Below are 15,456 nucleotides of genomic sequence, written 5' to 3'. Positions count from 1 at the left end.
CACAGCGTAGATTGCTTTTTACCTTTTTTTTTAAATCACACTTAAAAACTCATGTGCAGTTTCAGTGATGTGGTTGACATACTGTGGCCATAACTCTTGAAATTGCAAGATTGCCTCCCAGACCTTTCACCTCCCTTCTTTTCTATCCTGCACAAATGCAGCGGTGGCTAGTTTCATCTTGCCAGAAGGTGCTTTTATGTACAGTTATTGTGATGTGCAGTGACTAACTTGTCATCTCTCTTTTGTTCCACCTCCATTTTTTCTATTCGCTTCAGGTCCAAGCACAGCTCTTGCAGTTTGCAGCAAAAAACATTGGTCTGAACCCTGCACTTTTAACTTCACCAATAAACCCTCAACAAATGACCCTGTTGTACCAACTTCAGCAACTGCAAATGGTGAGGTGCCATCGCTCTTTGCATTGCATTTGCAGCGCAGCTTTAACCTTTACAGCTTGTGCGAGAGAATATGTCTTCTGGACCTTTATTTTCATTTTTGATTTGACTTTTTAATTAGATTTTACTTCCTATGAATATGTCATTTTTAAAAATGACGATATCTAACAATGCATGAGAAAGGGAGTGTAGATTTTTTTATTGTTTACATCAACGTATTTCTTTATTTGTCTTCATCGATTCAGGCGTACCAGCGTTTACAAATCCAGCACCAGATGATGCAGGCGCAGCGCAATGTTTCCGGCCCTATTAGACAACAAGAGCAGCAAGTGAGTCAATAAATGTGTCATTACAAATAAAGTATGACCGTGAAGGTCTTTTAAAATTTCATGTGTGTGACTACATGTGGGCCATGAGTCATCGTACTGTGACCCAACTTCATTTATTCCTTTTTTTTTTTTTCTTTTTTTTTTCACTTATTTTTTGTCACATCATTACAACAGCGAAAAGAATATGCTTTGTAACAACAGGAGTTGCTGAAACGTTTAGATAACACAGGAACTTGTTACTTCCCATTATCTGACAACTTCTCCATTTTGCAAAAGGCGATAGTTTGTTCTCCTTTTTGTAAAAGAAATTATGTTTTGTTAAAAATAACCCACAAGATCCATAAGATATAGGTAAATCTTATCTATCTAACATTTTCTGTTTAAGCTTATCTTTGCAAACCACCCCTGCGTGTTCTTTTTGTTTGTTTTTGCTTGCGTATCTTTATCTATAACATTGAAACATTTTATTTTCCTCTTGCTTTTCCTTTCTATTCTCCACTGTCTCGACTTCCTCTTTGTTTTTCTTTTGTTTCATTATTTCCATCCATAATTTGATTAATGTTGTTGCTCTCCTGGCCTATATTTCCCAGTGCTTTCTTTTGAAATACATAATTATGACAGTCCTCCTTTTCTCTCCCAGGTTGCACGTACAATCACCAACATGCAGCAGCAGATCCAGCAGCACCAGCGTCAGCTGTACCAAGCGCTGCTGATGAAGCAGCAACAACTTCCCTCTCATTCCTCTTCTTCTTCCTCCTCCACTGGTCTGCATCCCCCCGGTGGCCCCGCCGGAGGCCCCGGCTCTGGCAAATCAACCCTGGACCCCTTCACAGGCACTCACCAGGCTCCGAGCCTTGCCGATACACTGCACACCAAAGAGCCGCCGTCGTCGCCCAGCGCCTACAGCACCTACCCTCTCTGTGAGTCTGCTCTAGCAACAACACGGGGCTGAAAGAACTACACTATGGTCACTTTGTTTAAAACTCAAATTTTCCCATGACACAGAAATAAAAGAAGAACCCTCATTGTGTATTACAGCCTGTGTAGCACCTGATTTTGTGTCATGTGAAGTAAAAATAAATCAGCAACTCTTTAAAAAAAAAAAAAAAAAAAAAAAAAAAAAATCGTGCAATTGCCAAAATGCTTGCATCTTTTGTCTTATAGTTGTATGTGCAACACAATGTATCAAACAGTGTATCGTTGTGTTGTGTGTTTGAAATATTTGTTTTTATTTGTGCAAATATTAACAAAAGATTCCTGTGTTTTGTGTTCAGCTGGACTGAATCCAAACATGAATGTAAACTGCATGGAGGTTGGGGGTCTGTCCCTTAAGGAGCCCCCTCAGCCCCAATCCCGCCTGTCCCAGTGGACACACTCCAACTCCATGGACAACCTCTCTGGCAACTCTTCAAATCTGGAGAACAACCTCAATAAGCACGGTACTTTGCACAATAACACAGACAAGCATGCTCACATAATGTAGAGGCTTTGAGAAAATTGTTAGATGAAACCAGCCTGACATTTAATGTTAAGTTGTTTTTTTGCATAAATACTTTCCAACGCCTTTTTAAAAATAATCTTGAGATTTTTGTGCAGACATGCTTCACTTGTTGAGGAGTGATTATAAGGCACTATTGCAAACGCCACACCTCCTAACACACTTAGGACTCGTTGACTTGTTTCCCAATGAGTAACTCAACAACTGACAGTAGCTTTTTGCCACTTGTATCATGCAAGACTTTCGACTGTGCGTTTGTTTTTTTCCGCACGTTCTGTTTGCAAGCTCATTAAGAATCCCTGAGTCTGAGGTGTCATAGTTCCACCCAATAACAATGACAGGTGTTGCAGTCACATCCTTGAATATAATTGTGACATTTCTGTGATTTTTCGAGAAGACAAATGCAGTCTTATATTTGTGTCAGTTTGAAACCACTGAAGTACACAAAGCACTCAGTAATGATGTCAGTTACTTTCCATAAAAACAATTTCTGTAATGTTTTGAGAAACTAGTTAACTGACGCAGACTTGTCAACTACTGCATTACTTTCATTTTAGCATTTAAGATTTCGTCAGGTTCTGCATTTCATACACATGATCTGTTTTCCAGCTTATACGTAGATAACAATCTGTGGACTGCAAACAGTTATTCTTAGCTCATAGTTTCATCTTTTTTCTCCCACTATGGAAATGTTTATTGAAGATCTTAATCTTACGTCTACTGAAGCTCAATAGGAGCATCAGTAGACTTAAAAATAGACTTAATGTAGACACCATTTTTAGGGTGGTGTTAAATGTGCATTTATAATATTAATACTTGCAAAAATGTGTATATTTTCCTACTAAGTTGGACTAGGTTCAGGTGACTTTCTTACTTTTTCCTTGTGTGTTTCAGGTGCCATATCTGCTGCCTCTACCCTGGTCCCTCCTGGGAAGCCTCCTCAGCTGGAGGACTCATACAGCCCTTACAATCTAATCTCCAGCTCTGAGTCTCCCACCAGCCCCCTCGTGCCCCCTGACTGGGGCCAGGGCAAGAGTCCCAGTGAAAAGATCTCCAATGGGACCAACATTAACTGGCCCCCAGGTGAGAATGAGATGCAGAGGTATAAAGGTGTAGAACAGACAGGTGTTTTTCTTTAAATTGTGTGAAAAAGTCTCTGAATCTTTGGATACAAAGGCATTTATGAACATGTCGGGTGTTTATCTAGAACGCAGTACAATCTCACTGGACTAATAAAATACAAACAGTACTTTTCTTATGTCGTAATTGCATCAATTAAGGCTGCTGCTAAGGAAGCAGCTATTCAGTCTACAAAATTCAGAGGAAGATTTAAATACGAAGCATAGCATTAGATCAGGTTGGTTCACCACAATACCATTTTACACATTTACATGGCAGCTCTTATATAAAGTAGGCTAAACAGTATTACTGCTAAACGTAGCCTGTCCAGAGTGGACCTCTATCTGCAAGCCCTCTTGCAATTCATCTCACGCACCCCAGTTGCTGCAGTTGCAGTGCACCAAGTATAATTCAGCGTAACACCTCGCTTCACACCTTTGTGTACATCTAACCTTGAAGTTTTAGCAGTCCTTTATTGTGTGCGTGTGTTTTAGAGTTCTGCCCAGGGGTGCCATGGAAAGGCCTTCAGAACATCGACCCCGAGAATGACCCCAATATGACCCCTGGCAGCGTCCCCAGCGGTCCCACCATCAACACCAACATCCACGACGTCAACCGTTACCTGCTGCGAGACAGGAATGGAGGTATGACAACAGACAAGGGCCCAAATATCAGTACGACCGATAGCCCCACCGAAAAGTCGCGCTTTGTAAAGTTAGATGAATATACGTTAGTAACCACTTCCACAAGCCTATCCATGCTACCATATCTGCTTCACCACAGACCCCCACCATCATGCTGCACAGCATATATGAAATTAACCTTTTTGGGGGTTTGTGTCTGCTCACCACACTGTTCTCTACAACCATATAGCCACAGCTTCTCCACTTCAGAATGGCTCTTTGCCTCCAATCAGCAGCGACTGGCCCGTCAGTGGCTACTCTAGATCTTTCAGACTGTCGTCCTGTGATGGGGATGCCTCAGGTACACATCCCACGTATTCCCACTCATGTGTGGACCTGCTGACCTTTCCTTGCCCAAATGGAGAAATTCTCCTTATCTTCAACCTTACTTAACCTCTGAACTTTATTTATACATGTCCTTACCTCAGTCACACCTAAAAACCTGTTCCTTCAGCGCCTTAAACATCCTTTACCAAAACTCTTTGACCAAACCCACAAAAAAAAACAAGCCTCACCTAACTGGTCGTGACATTGGTACACACCCTATGTGTTCATGAATCTTAAAAAAGGATATTTGAAGTTTTTATTTGTAGACATTTTTGCAAAGTATGGTGTAATTGAAGACAGGTGGGTTTGTGGCTTGTTTTGCTGTTCATTTCCACATTTTGAAGCTACTATAAAGAAGTTCCAGATGATCCAGTTGAACGGTCATATTACATATAAAAAAAATAAATACATTAAAAAACATTTTTTAACAGTATCCTCTTTCTCTTTCTCTGTTTCTGCTCTCCATGTACAGGTAAACTGTCTGACATGAAATCCACTTGGTCCCCAGGGCCCATCTCTCAGAGCCAAGCTTCTCTGTCCCACGAGCTTTGGAAAGTCCCACAGGGGCCACGCAGCACCACAGCCCCATCACGGCCTCCGCCAGGCCTCACTAACACCAAGCCCTCCTCTACCTGGGGAGGCAATTCGCTGGGTCTGTCTCAAGGCTGGAGTGGCTCATACTCCTCTGGTGAGCACTCAATTTCTTTTTATCAGAAATAGTGATGTGAAACTATCTGATACGTCATCACTGAGTTTTTATTGAAAATAAGCATACTATTGGAAAAAGAGAAAAAAAACACCAGTATTGACAGTTTAGTGTGTGATTCAGGCACTTCAGGTGTGTGATTACTCCACTTTACATTTTTCTTCAGTTCTTGTTTTTATTTTGTGTCGTTCTGTTTTGAATTGACTTTAGTTTCAATGAGTTTCCTGAGTGAGATTTCTCATTTCAGTATCTATTGTGTCTAGTTTTAGTTTTGTTTTTACTACACGAGGAAGAGTCAGATTGTGTGATTTAGAAAGTTTATAACGATATGATGTTTCTTTTCAAGCTATACAAACACAGTCATGTAGACAGTCTCAATAACCAGATTCCCCAAAGCCTGCTCAGACTGGTTGCGTTTATAAATTTGATTATAGTAACATAAAGTAAAGACATTATTCCTTTTTTATTTTTTAATGACACACTTTACAAGTAATTTTCTTATTTTCTTTTTTTTCTGAAGTCTCATTTATATTTATTTCAGGTGGCTAAAATGGTTTTTAATGCCCAGTTTTAGTTTTCAATTTCATTTCAGCTTTAGTTAATGATCATCATGTGGGTTAAACTGCTTTTTTAAAGAACAGTGTATCATCATCATAACTGCAATATTGGCTATTTACTTCATGAACAAATAAATATCAGGTTGCTTCTAACAATTTCTTTGAAATTGCTGAGCTTAAGCTGCGTACAGTGCCTGTAATTTACAGAGGACAAATCAGGACATTTGAGCAGATTGCCGTGACCACGAATACAGGCGAATACATCTCTATGATGTATTACACGCAAGCCACAGACATGGTTGCCTATGCATAGGTGTGGTGTTCACAGCTGCGACTTAGCACAACCCAACTCTTGGTATTGTAAAGGTTGCCTGAACACACCCTGCCAAACTGACATCTTGAGGTTTACCAGCTTTCGCGTGACCTCGTTTTGACATGACAGATCTATACTTTATGCAGCAAAGAGGAAATAAATTTAGTGTGTGGAATAGATAGCAACTGGTGTCATGTTTTCCTTAGTAGTTGAGCTCTTAGACTTCAAGGCCCAGAGTCTCAGGGCTCTGGAAAAAGTCTCATAATATCACAGAGTGTTGTATGTTGAATACAGCTATTTTTCTCTTTCTGTTAGAAGGGCACTGTCACATTGATACACACTCACTTTATCTTTCTTTAGAAAGAAGCCATCTAGGCTTCTTGCAATGCGTGCCTGTGCCTGACCAAGATTCAGTTTTGACATTGAGTCAAATAACTTGTAATGAAAGTATTTCTGCAAATCATTATTCCAAGAAAACTCTTAATTTTTAACTCTGTCTGCATCCGTGTTACAGAGGGAACCACATGGAGTACAGACAGCTCCAACAGAACCAGCAGCTGGCTGGTGCTGAGGAATCTCACCCCACAAGTGCGTATGCTTTTCTTTTTTTCTTTTTTTTTCTTTCCTTTTCTTTTTTTTTTTTGCTAGTTTTTCACTGATACCATGGGCCATTATAAGGAATTCGAGTTTAGTCCGCTCAAATTTGAATCTGCAGTTGTAGATTTCTGCTGGTGTAACCTTTTATATAGTTGCAATGACAAAAGAAACAAAGCAAAAGGAATAAAAACAGAAGGTAGACTGTGTTTGAGATAAAATGGTAAGATAGTTGTGACTGCAACTTTAGTGTGCTAATGTCTTGTTCTTTGCTGCAGATTGATGGTTCAACTCTGCGGACCCTGTGTATGCAGCACGGCCCCTTGATCACATTCCATCTCAACCTGACCCAGGGGAATGCTGTGGTGCGCTACAGCTCCAAGGACGAGGCTGCCAAGGCCCAGAAGTCCCTGCACATGTAAGCGTTAGCACAAGTCTCTTACATCAGCAAAAGTGGACTTAAAAACGGGGGAAAAGGGCACTTTTTACTGAGGCAATATAACAGTGAAAAAAAAGACAAATGCTTGGGGAAAACACAGTGTTCCTGATTTCTTTAGTATCTTTTCTCATGAATAGAACAGTTCAACATTCTCAATAATTCCAAGCAATGTTATTTTTGTGTCTGGGACAGTCACATGGGGGTGGGGAGTCACACCGTGGTCAGATGTATTGCAAAATTACAGAGATTGTTGTGATAATTAGTTCATCATGGGAAAAGAGCAGTGTGGAGACACGTGTTTAGGCTGCACGCTCACGTTGTTATTTCTGTGAGTCTCATGAGAGTTCCCTGATTCGGTTTAGCTAATAGTTTGTTGCCATGGAAACAAAATACAAGCCTTGTGACCCACTTTTCATTATCAGCAGCATTAAATGTGGTTACAGTGTAATGTTGGCATTAAGCACAAAAACAATTGAATAACATTAAAAGCAATCATCTGTCATGTCTGGTTTGCTCCTGATCGTAAAAACCATTCATAATTTTTTTTTTCTTCTTCTTCTGTGCGTTAAGGTGCGTGCTCGGAAATACCACAATCCTGGCGGAGTTTGCTGGCGAGGAGGAAGTGAACCGCTTTTTTGCACAAGGCCAGTCGCTGGGGGCAAACACCACGAGCTGGCAGGCCAACCCGGGAACCAATCAAAACCGAATGGGCGGGGCAGCGCAGTCCCACTCAATTGGCCAGTGGAGCAGCAGCACCGGCGGAGGCAAGGCCAGCGGAGGCGACCTGCTGTGGGGCGGTGTGCCTCAGTACTCCAGCCTGTGGGGTCCGCCCAGTGGAGAGGATGCACGCGTGATTGGGAGCCCCACCCCTATTAACACCCTGCTGCCTGGAGATCTGCTGAGTGGGGAGTCCATGTAGGATGATGCCACAACACACTAACCAACCAACCAACTAACTCACCGCCACCATGTCATGTAAGCCATTGGTGGAGGGTGGGGTGGATTAAGAAAAGAAAAAAAAAAAAAATCAATGTGAACAGGAGCAAAACCCAAGCAAATCATGTGGTGATAATCAGTATCAATTTGAACTGTTTGAACTGTGAATTGTAAATCAGAAGGTTGGGGTCATTACCACAGACTGCAGACCCCAGTCCTTTTGTTTTACTTTGGTCCCTTTCTCATTTGGTTTGCCGTTTTTTGTTTTGTTTTTGAGGGAAAACAGCCCTTTTTGTCCTCTTGGTATTTTTTAAAATGCATTATATTAAAAAAAAAAAAAAAACTGAAGTGAGACACAACACAAAGAAACCTTTTAACTGTTTTATTAGTTTTTCCATAAGTATTCATGGCATTCTGTGGGAGGATTTCTTTTTAGGAGAAGCAATCAAAGCTGCCATCTGAGACTTTCCTTTTCCCTCCTAAAAACAAATAAAAAAAATCATCCCAAAATAAGACTTACAACAACCATTCCCAGCATATCCATGGCCAATGATGTTGTTCAAAGACCTTTACTAGTTATGTTAATGTTTGTTTCTCAGCACTAATATTAGCCTTAAGTGCTCTCTGGCCCAGGTCCTTCCCAAGCCGTCTTTGTTTTTTGTTCTTTTTTTTGTTTTGTAACTGAAGAAAAAGCTGAAATCTTGCACAGTTTCACCTCTGAGCCAGCGAGCGGTACAGGACACAACTGGTGACTGACTTTGTCGCCGGGCAGTAAGAAGGCCTGGCCACGCCACGTGACTGGCACTACCAATCATCTACGTATTATTTTAATTTGTCTTAAAGGGATTGACACAGTTGTTTTTTTGTTGTTTTTGTTTTGTTTCTTTGGTAGGCCTAAATCCAAGCAAAAGTTTTGACACCCATCACAACGAATAAGCTGAGAGAAGATTATTTGTCAGCCTTGCTGCGTTTGTCCATTTCCTTATGAATATGTATGTCCGGTGGCACCTAATCATTGACCTCTGTGAGCCCGGATCCTTCTGGTCACCTTTAAAATCGGAACCCAGTTGCTTTCTGGTGCTTTGTCGAATTTTCTAATGACAGATTTGTTATGAAGCCCAGCGGCCTTTATGGTCGGCCAATTTTCGGAGGAAAAAAACCTCAATTCTACTTTCAAGTGACAGTTACATTGTGCAATATACACCATAGACCTTTCTTCCGTCCACAGTCGATGTCCACCGGAGCTGGTTTGTCTAATATTTTTGTTTTCTTGTTTGTCTTTTATGTTTTGAATGTTGCTGATTTCAGCAAAAAGACTTTGGAACTTCAAAAAAAAAACAAAAAAAACCCACCTTACCCCCATTTTTCAAAACTTGGATTCCCTCCAGACCACCAGTCCCCTTGAAACTGTTGGGAAAATTCTGCAAAGAGGAAGAAGCAGCTGTTGAACTGTGTATGCAGCAAATTGTACTAAAAAGTGACACTGGGGTACACAACAATGCACACTTCCTCTCTGCGTGCCACAGCCACACCCAACAGAGACTGAAACCACAGCGGGATTGGATGGTTCTGGGCATCTGGCACAATACCAAATAAGAGGGGTTTCTCCTAATGCAGTAGACCTACGAGTGTTCCTTGCGTTTGGTACTGTACAAACAGAAGAGACTAAGATTTTTTTTTGAGTTCTAAGGGTTTTATCATAGCACTTATGAAGAGCAAATCGCTTCAACTGCAATCCAATAAATCAAAAAGGAGCAGCAAAAACGATGAAAACAACACAAAAAAAGTACTGCTCTTTTATGTACTGTATCTATTCCATGGAAACGTGTCTGGCGTTGTTCCTCTGGTAGCAGGCTGAAGGGAAACAAAACTGAACTGTACCATTGGACTTTTGGGGGGAAAAAACTTCACTCTTGGTTTTTTCCCCTTCTTTGAACTATATCAACGTGATTATCACTGTTACTCCAAAAATTGTTATCCTTGCTCTCTTTGGAGGCTCTAGACTTTGCAGTGTCAGTGGTCTCTGACACCCGCTGGACAGCCAATCCGGTCAGTCGGTGGTTGAGTCAGAGTGGGGTGAGGTGGGGGAGTGTCCACTGAGTGCCTCTTTGCTGTGGTCCTCTGGATGTCGAGCGGCAGCCCCACAGCGCAGCACTTCCTCCTGGGCTCCACTTGACCGTCTCTCAGTCTGGCGTGAAAAACAGATCCTCCGGGACTGGCCAATCACGGCTCTCTGCCGCACACACGGCATCTCCAACAGGGGCCCACTACCACTCGACCCTGCTGTCATCCTGCCCTCTCCCCCACCTCCCATCTCTCAGTTCTTTGACACAAAGATCACTTTAGCTGGAAGATGTAATAGTCATATTTCTGGAATTTTTGCCAGTGTACTTTGTATTTTTTGGAAAAGATCATTTGACTTTTTTTTTTTTTTTTTCCAGTGTGTTATATTGTTATTTTTATCTACATGCAGTGGTCTACAAAGTACTGGCTGCTGAACTAGCCCTTCACTGTTCATATGCAGAAACACTTTGGTCAGAGGTGCCTCTGTATGTTCATCCTGTGTATTGAATGCAAAATGAGGATCAATACTACAGACCGTTAATGATTGTCTATTTGTTTTTAACTGATCATGCTTTCTTCGTTTGACAGTATTCTGTAGTACTTCCAGGTAGTATCTTGAGATGTGTAAGAAAAAAAAAAAAGGTGTCTCAGACGGGGGATGTGGGTGTTTGCCGCTCCAAGCTGCTCCACCTGCTCGCAGGCTGTCCCCCCTTGCCCTTTGCCTAGCTGCTATGCTATGACCTCCTCTCCTCCTCCACCACAAGAAGACCCAGTAGCCCTCCCCTGACCAAGCACCTACAGGCCCTCATATCTGTTTCTATGCAAAAAGACGAGAGGCTGGGGCCCTTTACAGCACGCCAAAGCTGTCTTGGGAATGAGCACTCCTCCCAGAGCTTGGCATATCCTAACAATTGTCCCCCACGCGCTCCTGTCAGCACTTCAAACTGGCCGCAGTTTCTGTAAAGTCAGGCTCAGCCACCAGAACACTGTCATGTATCTAAAAGTTAGAACACTTTATCAAAAGGTCGGCCTTTCTCTCTGAGCTGAAGACGCTTCTGTCCAGCTTGATCTCAGGGTAGGGGAGTTGATGATACAAAGTATGAGATGCAGCTCTCCGTATCTGTCCTTTCTACTGTGAGAGCAAAGTCTAAAACTTCGAAGGCCATCTGCACGCAGCAGGACGTACAGACCTCATGCCTCGAAACTGAATCCTTATTGTTGGGGGGAAGAGGCTCGCATTGAATCCTCTTCCCAAAAAGATGGCCTCTTGTTATTGTTTGGGGAGACATTATTGCATGTAAAAAGATGCCAATGTATTGTGCCAATATAAATTTGCTGTGTCATACTGTATATTTATAGAGAGCACTTCTGTTCCCTGTTTGGAGGAGCTTTGATGACCTTTGCAGAGGGTGTAGGGGGGGACAGGAGGGATCAAACAAAAGGGCGGCAGCATCACACCCTGAAGCGACTGAGATTTTTTTTTATGCTTTTGTGGGGAATGCCCCAAGCTAAGGAGAAAATCTTTACTCAGTTGGGGGTTCCGGTTTGCTACAGTGCACAGTTGATGATGGGTAATCCCGGGTACATATTTTTTTAAAACCAAAAATGAAATTGCATTTTAACGTCATTTTTATGAAGTTTGACATAAAAATCTTAAAAATGCTAAAAAATCTAAATGGAAAAAAAAAGATCTATAATATGTTAAAAGCTCTGCACTTCTAGCTGAAACGTCTCTGGTCATCAGCCTCTGCTACCAACATCTAAAGGAGCAGAGCGGTGGCTGGGGTGCCTTTTTTTTGTGGATGCTGTATTTATCTCGTTTTACGTTTGTGCCCTGCTCAAAGCAGGCCCACTGAACTGTACATTTCCACAGACCCAGGTGGCTTGGGCCCACTGTATCAGCCTCACTCTCTGATTCTGCATCAGCAGGAGCAGAGAGGCACATTTCAAGAGGTACAAAGTCTTAAAAATGAAACAAAAAAAACAAAAAAAAAAGCTTAAAAAATATATATTAAAAAAAAAATAAGAAAACGGGAAAAGGCTACCTTTCAGGACTTTCAGTCCTGCAGCACACAAGCAAAAATCACTATTGCCTGTTTCTGTAACTGCCTTGATCCAAGCTCAGACAGACCCAATAGCCGAGGACCTCCCAGCATCCTGTACTAACTGGAGAACCCTGACAGTGAAGGGGGTTTCCCATGCTGCACCAGCATCGAGAGGCTCTCCTCTCTACAGCTCTGTTCTAGATAGCAGTATATGTATACACTACATATAAATATATATATCTATATATATATATACTGTGAGTACGGTGTGTGGTATCACCTCTTCAGACTTCTTGGATCGTAACCTCTGAAACTTTCATTTTAGTTTGAAAGGTCTTGGTTTAACACAGCTGAAAATGAGCAATATGTATTTTCCCCGCAAATAAGTGAGACAAAGGAAAGAATTTGGGTCGGGTATAAACTGATACTTGACTGATCGAAAGCAAAGTCTTTCTTGTACGGAGTCAGATATGCACGTTCTGGTTTTGATGACATATTACAGTACTATGAAGTGTTTGTACTGTATATGTGTGTTATTTGTTTGTTAATTAGGCTGCCTAAAAGCCCAACCTGAATCACCTGGTTTAATGCATATTTTACCCAGTTGATTTAAAAAAAAAAAAAAAAAGAAATCACAAACATATCAAAACAAAACAAAACATTGAACAGAAATACTTGAATCATTGAACGCCAATAACATAATGTGAAGTCAGTAATTATTATTTTTTTGTTCTTTCCATCTGACAGGTACACTTAGGGGCTTTTAGAGAACACCAGATGTGTATTGCATTAAGTTACAAATACAAAATCTTTGAAAAAAACAAAGTCATCTTAGATGTGTGCTTGAAAGTCAGATGTTTGTATGAATGTGTGCTCAAGAAACTGTGTACAGGGCACGTGGCCTGCTGTTATGTTCCACTCAGTACGTTATATTTTGTGTCTGTTTATATCTTCTTTTTTTCGTTGTTGTTATTGTTGATGATCTGTCAAAAACTATTCTGATAGACGTTGTTATCTTCTAACGTTGCACTGAGTGTCTTCTACCCCTCACTCAGCTAATCGTAGTTAAACGAGTCTAAGTACGGAGGGGCGATGGTGACAATTCATGTGTACATGTTTACTCAAGGACTTTGTTTTTCCATTCTGTAAAAAGTTTATCTACCTTATAGTGGCTTTTATTGTGGAATAATCCAATACAAGGATTATCTTGAGTATTGCACCATTTTGTTCCAATTATATAAAAAAGGAAATAGGAAAAAAAAATTAAAAAAGAAAAATGTGCAAAAAAAAAATGATAAAAGGAAAAAAAAAGAGTAACAAAAACAAAACAAAACAAAGAACTGTGGCCATAGATAGCTGTAGAAGGACTAGTAATCCCGATTTTAACTTCATGGAGAGACGGAAAGGGATAAAGTGTGGGAGGTGAGTTTGTTATAAGACTCATTTCAGAGGTGCCTATCTTTTCTTTTTTTATTTTGCAAAAGCCACCTGTCGTTTACAAAGCATTTCATTTATCGGAGTTCAAGGAAACAGGAATGTTTTTTGGTTTCGTTTTTTGTTTTTAAGGACAAATTTCATCTTCCATCAAATATGGACATGAAAATCTTGCAAAATGAAGATTTATGCTACTTTCAGAACTCTGGGATTGATCAGTGTTGTCATATTTCAATTTTTAATTTCTCTTTTAGTATCGATGGACTATCTCTGTATGTGTTACATGGTGATTTTATGTTTTCTGTAATACTGCAACGCAGTTTACTCACTATCTTGCACACTCATTTAAAAAAAAAAAAAAAAATGTGGATTTTGTCTCAGGAAGGCCAGGGTTCCAGATACCAACTCCATCATTTCTAGGTTTGATGTTCGTGTGAAAATAAGCAACTGAGAACTATTAAACTCCAAGAAAGCACTGAAGTTTATGAGTTTAACAGAATATAGAGAGTACCATTGTTTCTTTAAAACAACAAAAAATGTTCGTAGCAAGTCACATATTTACCAAATAAGACTAAGAATCAACTTTGAGAAAAGTGGAGCGCTTTACATGTGAAATTTGAAGTAGAAATTGCTTTACATTTAAACGCGATCAGTGGTTTGATTGTCATTATGACAGTGACAGGAAAATGCATTTGTATGTTTTGACTTTGAGTTTCCATCCTGTAGTTCAGGAGCACGTGCAAGACACTCTTTGTTTGTTTGTTTTAAAATCATCTCTCCTGCCTGTTAACATGTCAGTTCCTGTGACAGGTATTCAATAGCTGAGAGATTTCTTAACATGTAACAGATGGTTTTCAGAGGCATGTTGAAGAGGAGGAATAAAGCTGGTTTTTAATGGATCATGATCTATGCACAAGTGGGAGGGAGGAGTCCAAACCCTGCTGCTGTACTGCGGCGTTTGTCGACTCAGACTCTGGGGTTCAGGGTTTGATGGAGGGTTTTCATTTTTTTGTGTGTGTTTTTTGCTGAAATTTCTTCCACTCCCATCCCACCCATTGTCATCTAATGTTTTAGCAAAATTTTACATTGCGTCGTCATGCTGTGTAATCCTTAACCAATGAGCGCTTATCCTTCTGCTAAAGCACTGTGGGTTGTACTGAGGAAAAAACAAAAAGAAGCCCGTTACTTTTAAGGCTGTCTGTTTTTTTTAAGGGGAGGACGGCGGGTGGGTTGTGGGAGTGGGGGTACTTTGCCTTTGCCTTTCTCTTTACTTTGAAGAAAAAAAAAAGTGAAATTGTCTGTAACTGAAATACAAAGTTGTGGCTTTTAATGTTGTTCTTTTTTTTCTCCTCATAGAATGTGATTGTTAAAGACATGCACCGAAGAAAAAAAAAATGTTTCCATGGAACTTCTTTCGGACTATATTAATAAACTGCAAATTTTCTTGTCTGTTATTTTGTATCTTGTCCTGTTTTTTTTTGTTTTTGTTTTTTTCTTTGTTTGTATGTTTTTTTTAATAGTAGAAGGGAAAAAAAGCTTTTTGGGGGGCAACTAAAATCAAACTTTTAAAGCTGTTTTTAGCATATTTTACTTGTGATTCCATACGTGCAGATTTTAAGGTCTGGTGAACATTTTTATAATGCTCCAAAGTAACAGCCAAGAGCTATGTTGAAGGTACAATGTGTAAAATCTCAGCACCTTTCGATTGCAGCCAACTGAATTCTGGTTTCTTACCCCTTCCAATTTAATTGCATAATCCTAGTTACAGTGGCTGCTGTAGGGAAAAACACACTGTGGTAGTTTTGGTAGTTTATCTGTTGTAAATGCAGGCTGTTAGTCGGCTGTTTACCTCAGCTGGCAATGCCAGGTGAAATGCGTGAAAACTAATACAAGTCGCAGAAGCTCACTTCTGCTTTTGATGGTATCCTGAACGTTTGTTAGTAAGCGCTGCTGTTGGCTGATATTAGTGAAACTTTCTTTGAAGTGGATCTAACATTGGACATTCCATTCAGTTCAGTTA

The 15,456-nt window shown here is 40.5% G+C and overlaps 1 protein-coding gene across 4 annotated transcripts in view; it reads left to right on the top strand.

Annotated features, from left to right (window-relative positions):
- tnrc6c2 (trinucleotide repeat containing adaptor 6C2) overlaps nucleotides 1-14,890 on the top strand; it is a 141,699-nt gene extending 126,809 nt beyond the window's left edge. For all 4 annotated transcript variants that reach the window (XM_085459662.1, XM_085459659.1, XM_085459663.1 and 1 more), the window contains 10 exons: nucleotides 276-395; nucleotides 638-721; nucleotides 1,362-1,641; nucleotides 1,996-2,160; nucleotides 3,114-3,302; nucleotides 3,833-3,982; nucleotides 4,821-5,036; nucleotides 6,439-6,512; nucleotides 6,797-6,936; nucleotides 7,528-14,890. In XM_085459662.1, coding sequence (XP_085315788.1) covers nucleotides 276-395; nucleotides 638-721; nucleotides 1,362-1,641; nucleotides 1,996-2,160; nucleotides 3,114-3,302; nucleotides 3,833-3,982; nucleotides 4,821-5,036; nucleotides 6,439-6,512; nucleotides 6,797-6,936; nucleotides 7,528-7,876 — 1,767 coding nt within the window. In that variant the 3' untranslated portion in view covers nucleotides 7,877-14,890. The remainder of the gene's footprint in view (nucleotides 1-275; nucleotides 396-637; nucleotides 722-1,361; nucleotides 1,642-1,995; nucleotides 2,161-3,113; nucleotides 3,303-3,832; nucleotides 3,983-4,820; nucleotides 5,037-6,438; nucleotides 6,513-6,796; nucleotides 6,937-7,527) is intronic.
- Nucleotides 14,891-15,456: the final 566 nt, after the last annotated feature.

This window comes from Copadichromis virginalis, linkage group LG6 (assembly GCF_057382275.1).
Source record: "Copadichromis virginalis isolate Kocher_CV1m ecotype Utaka linkage group LG6, C_Virginalis_male_GT1.1, whole genome shotgun sequence".
Lineage (NCBI taxonomy): Eukaryota > Metazoa > Chordata > Actinopteri > Cichliformes > Cichlidae > Copadichromis > Copadichromis virginalis.
The sequence above is the reverse complement of the archived record's forward strand: the minus strand, read 5'-3'. Positions and strand labels throughout refer to the sequence as shown.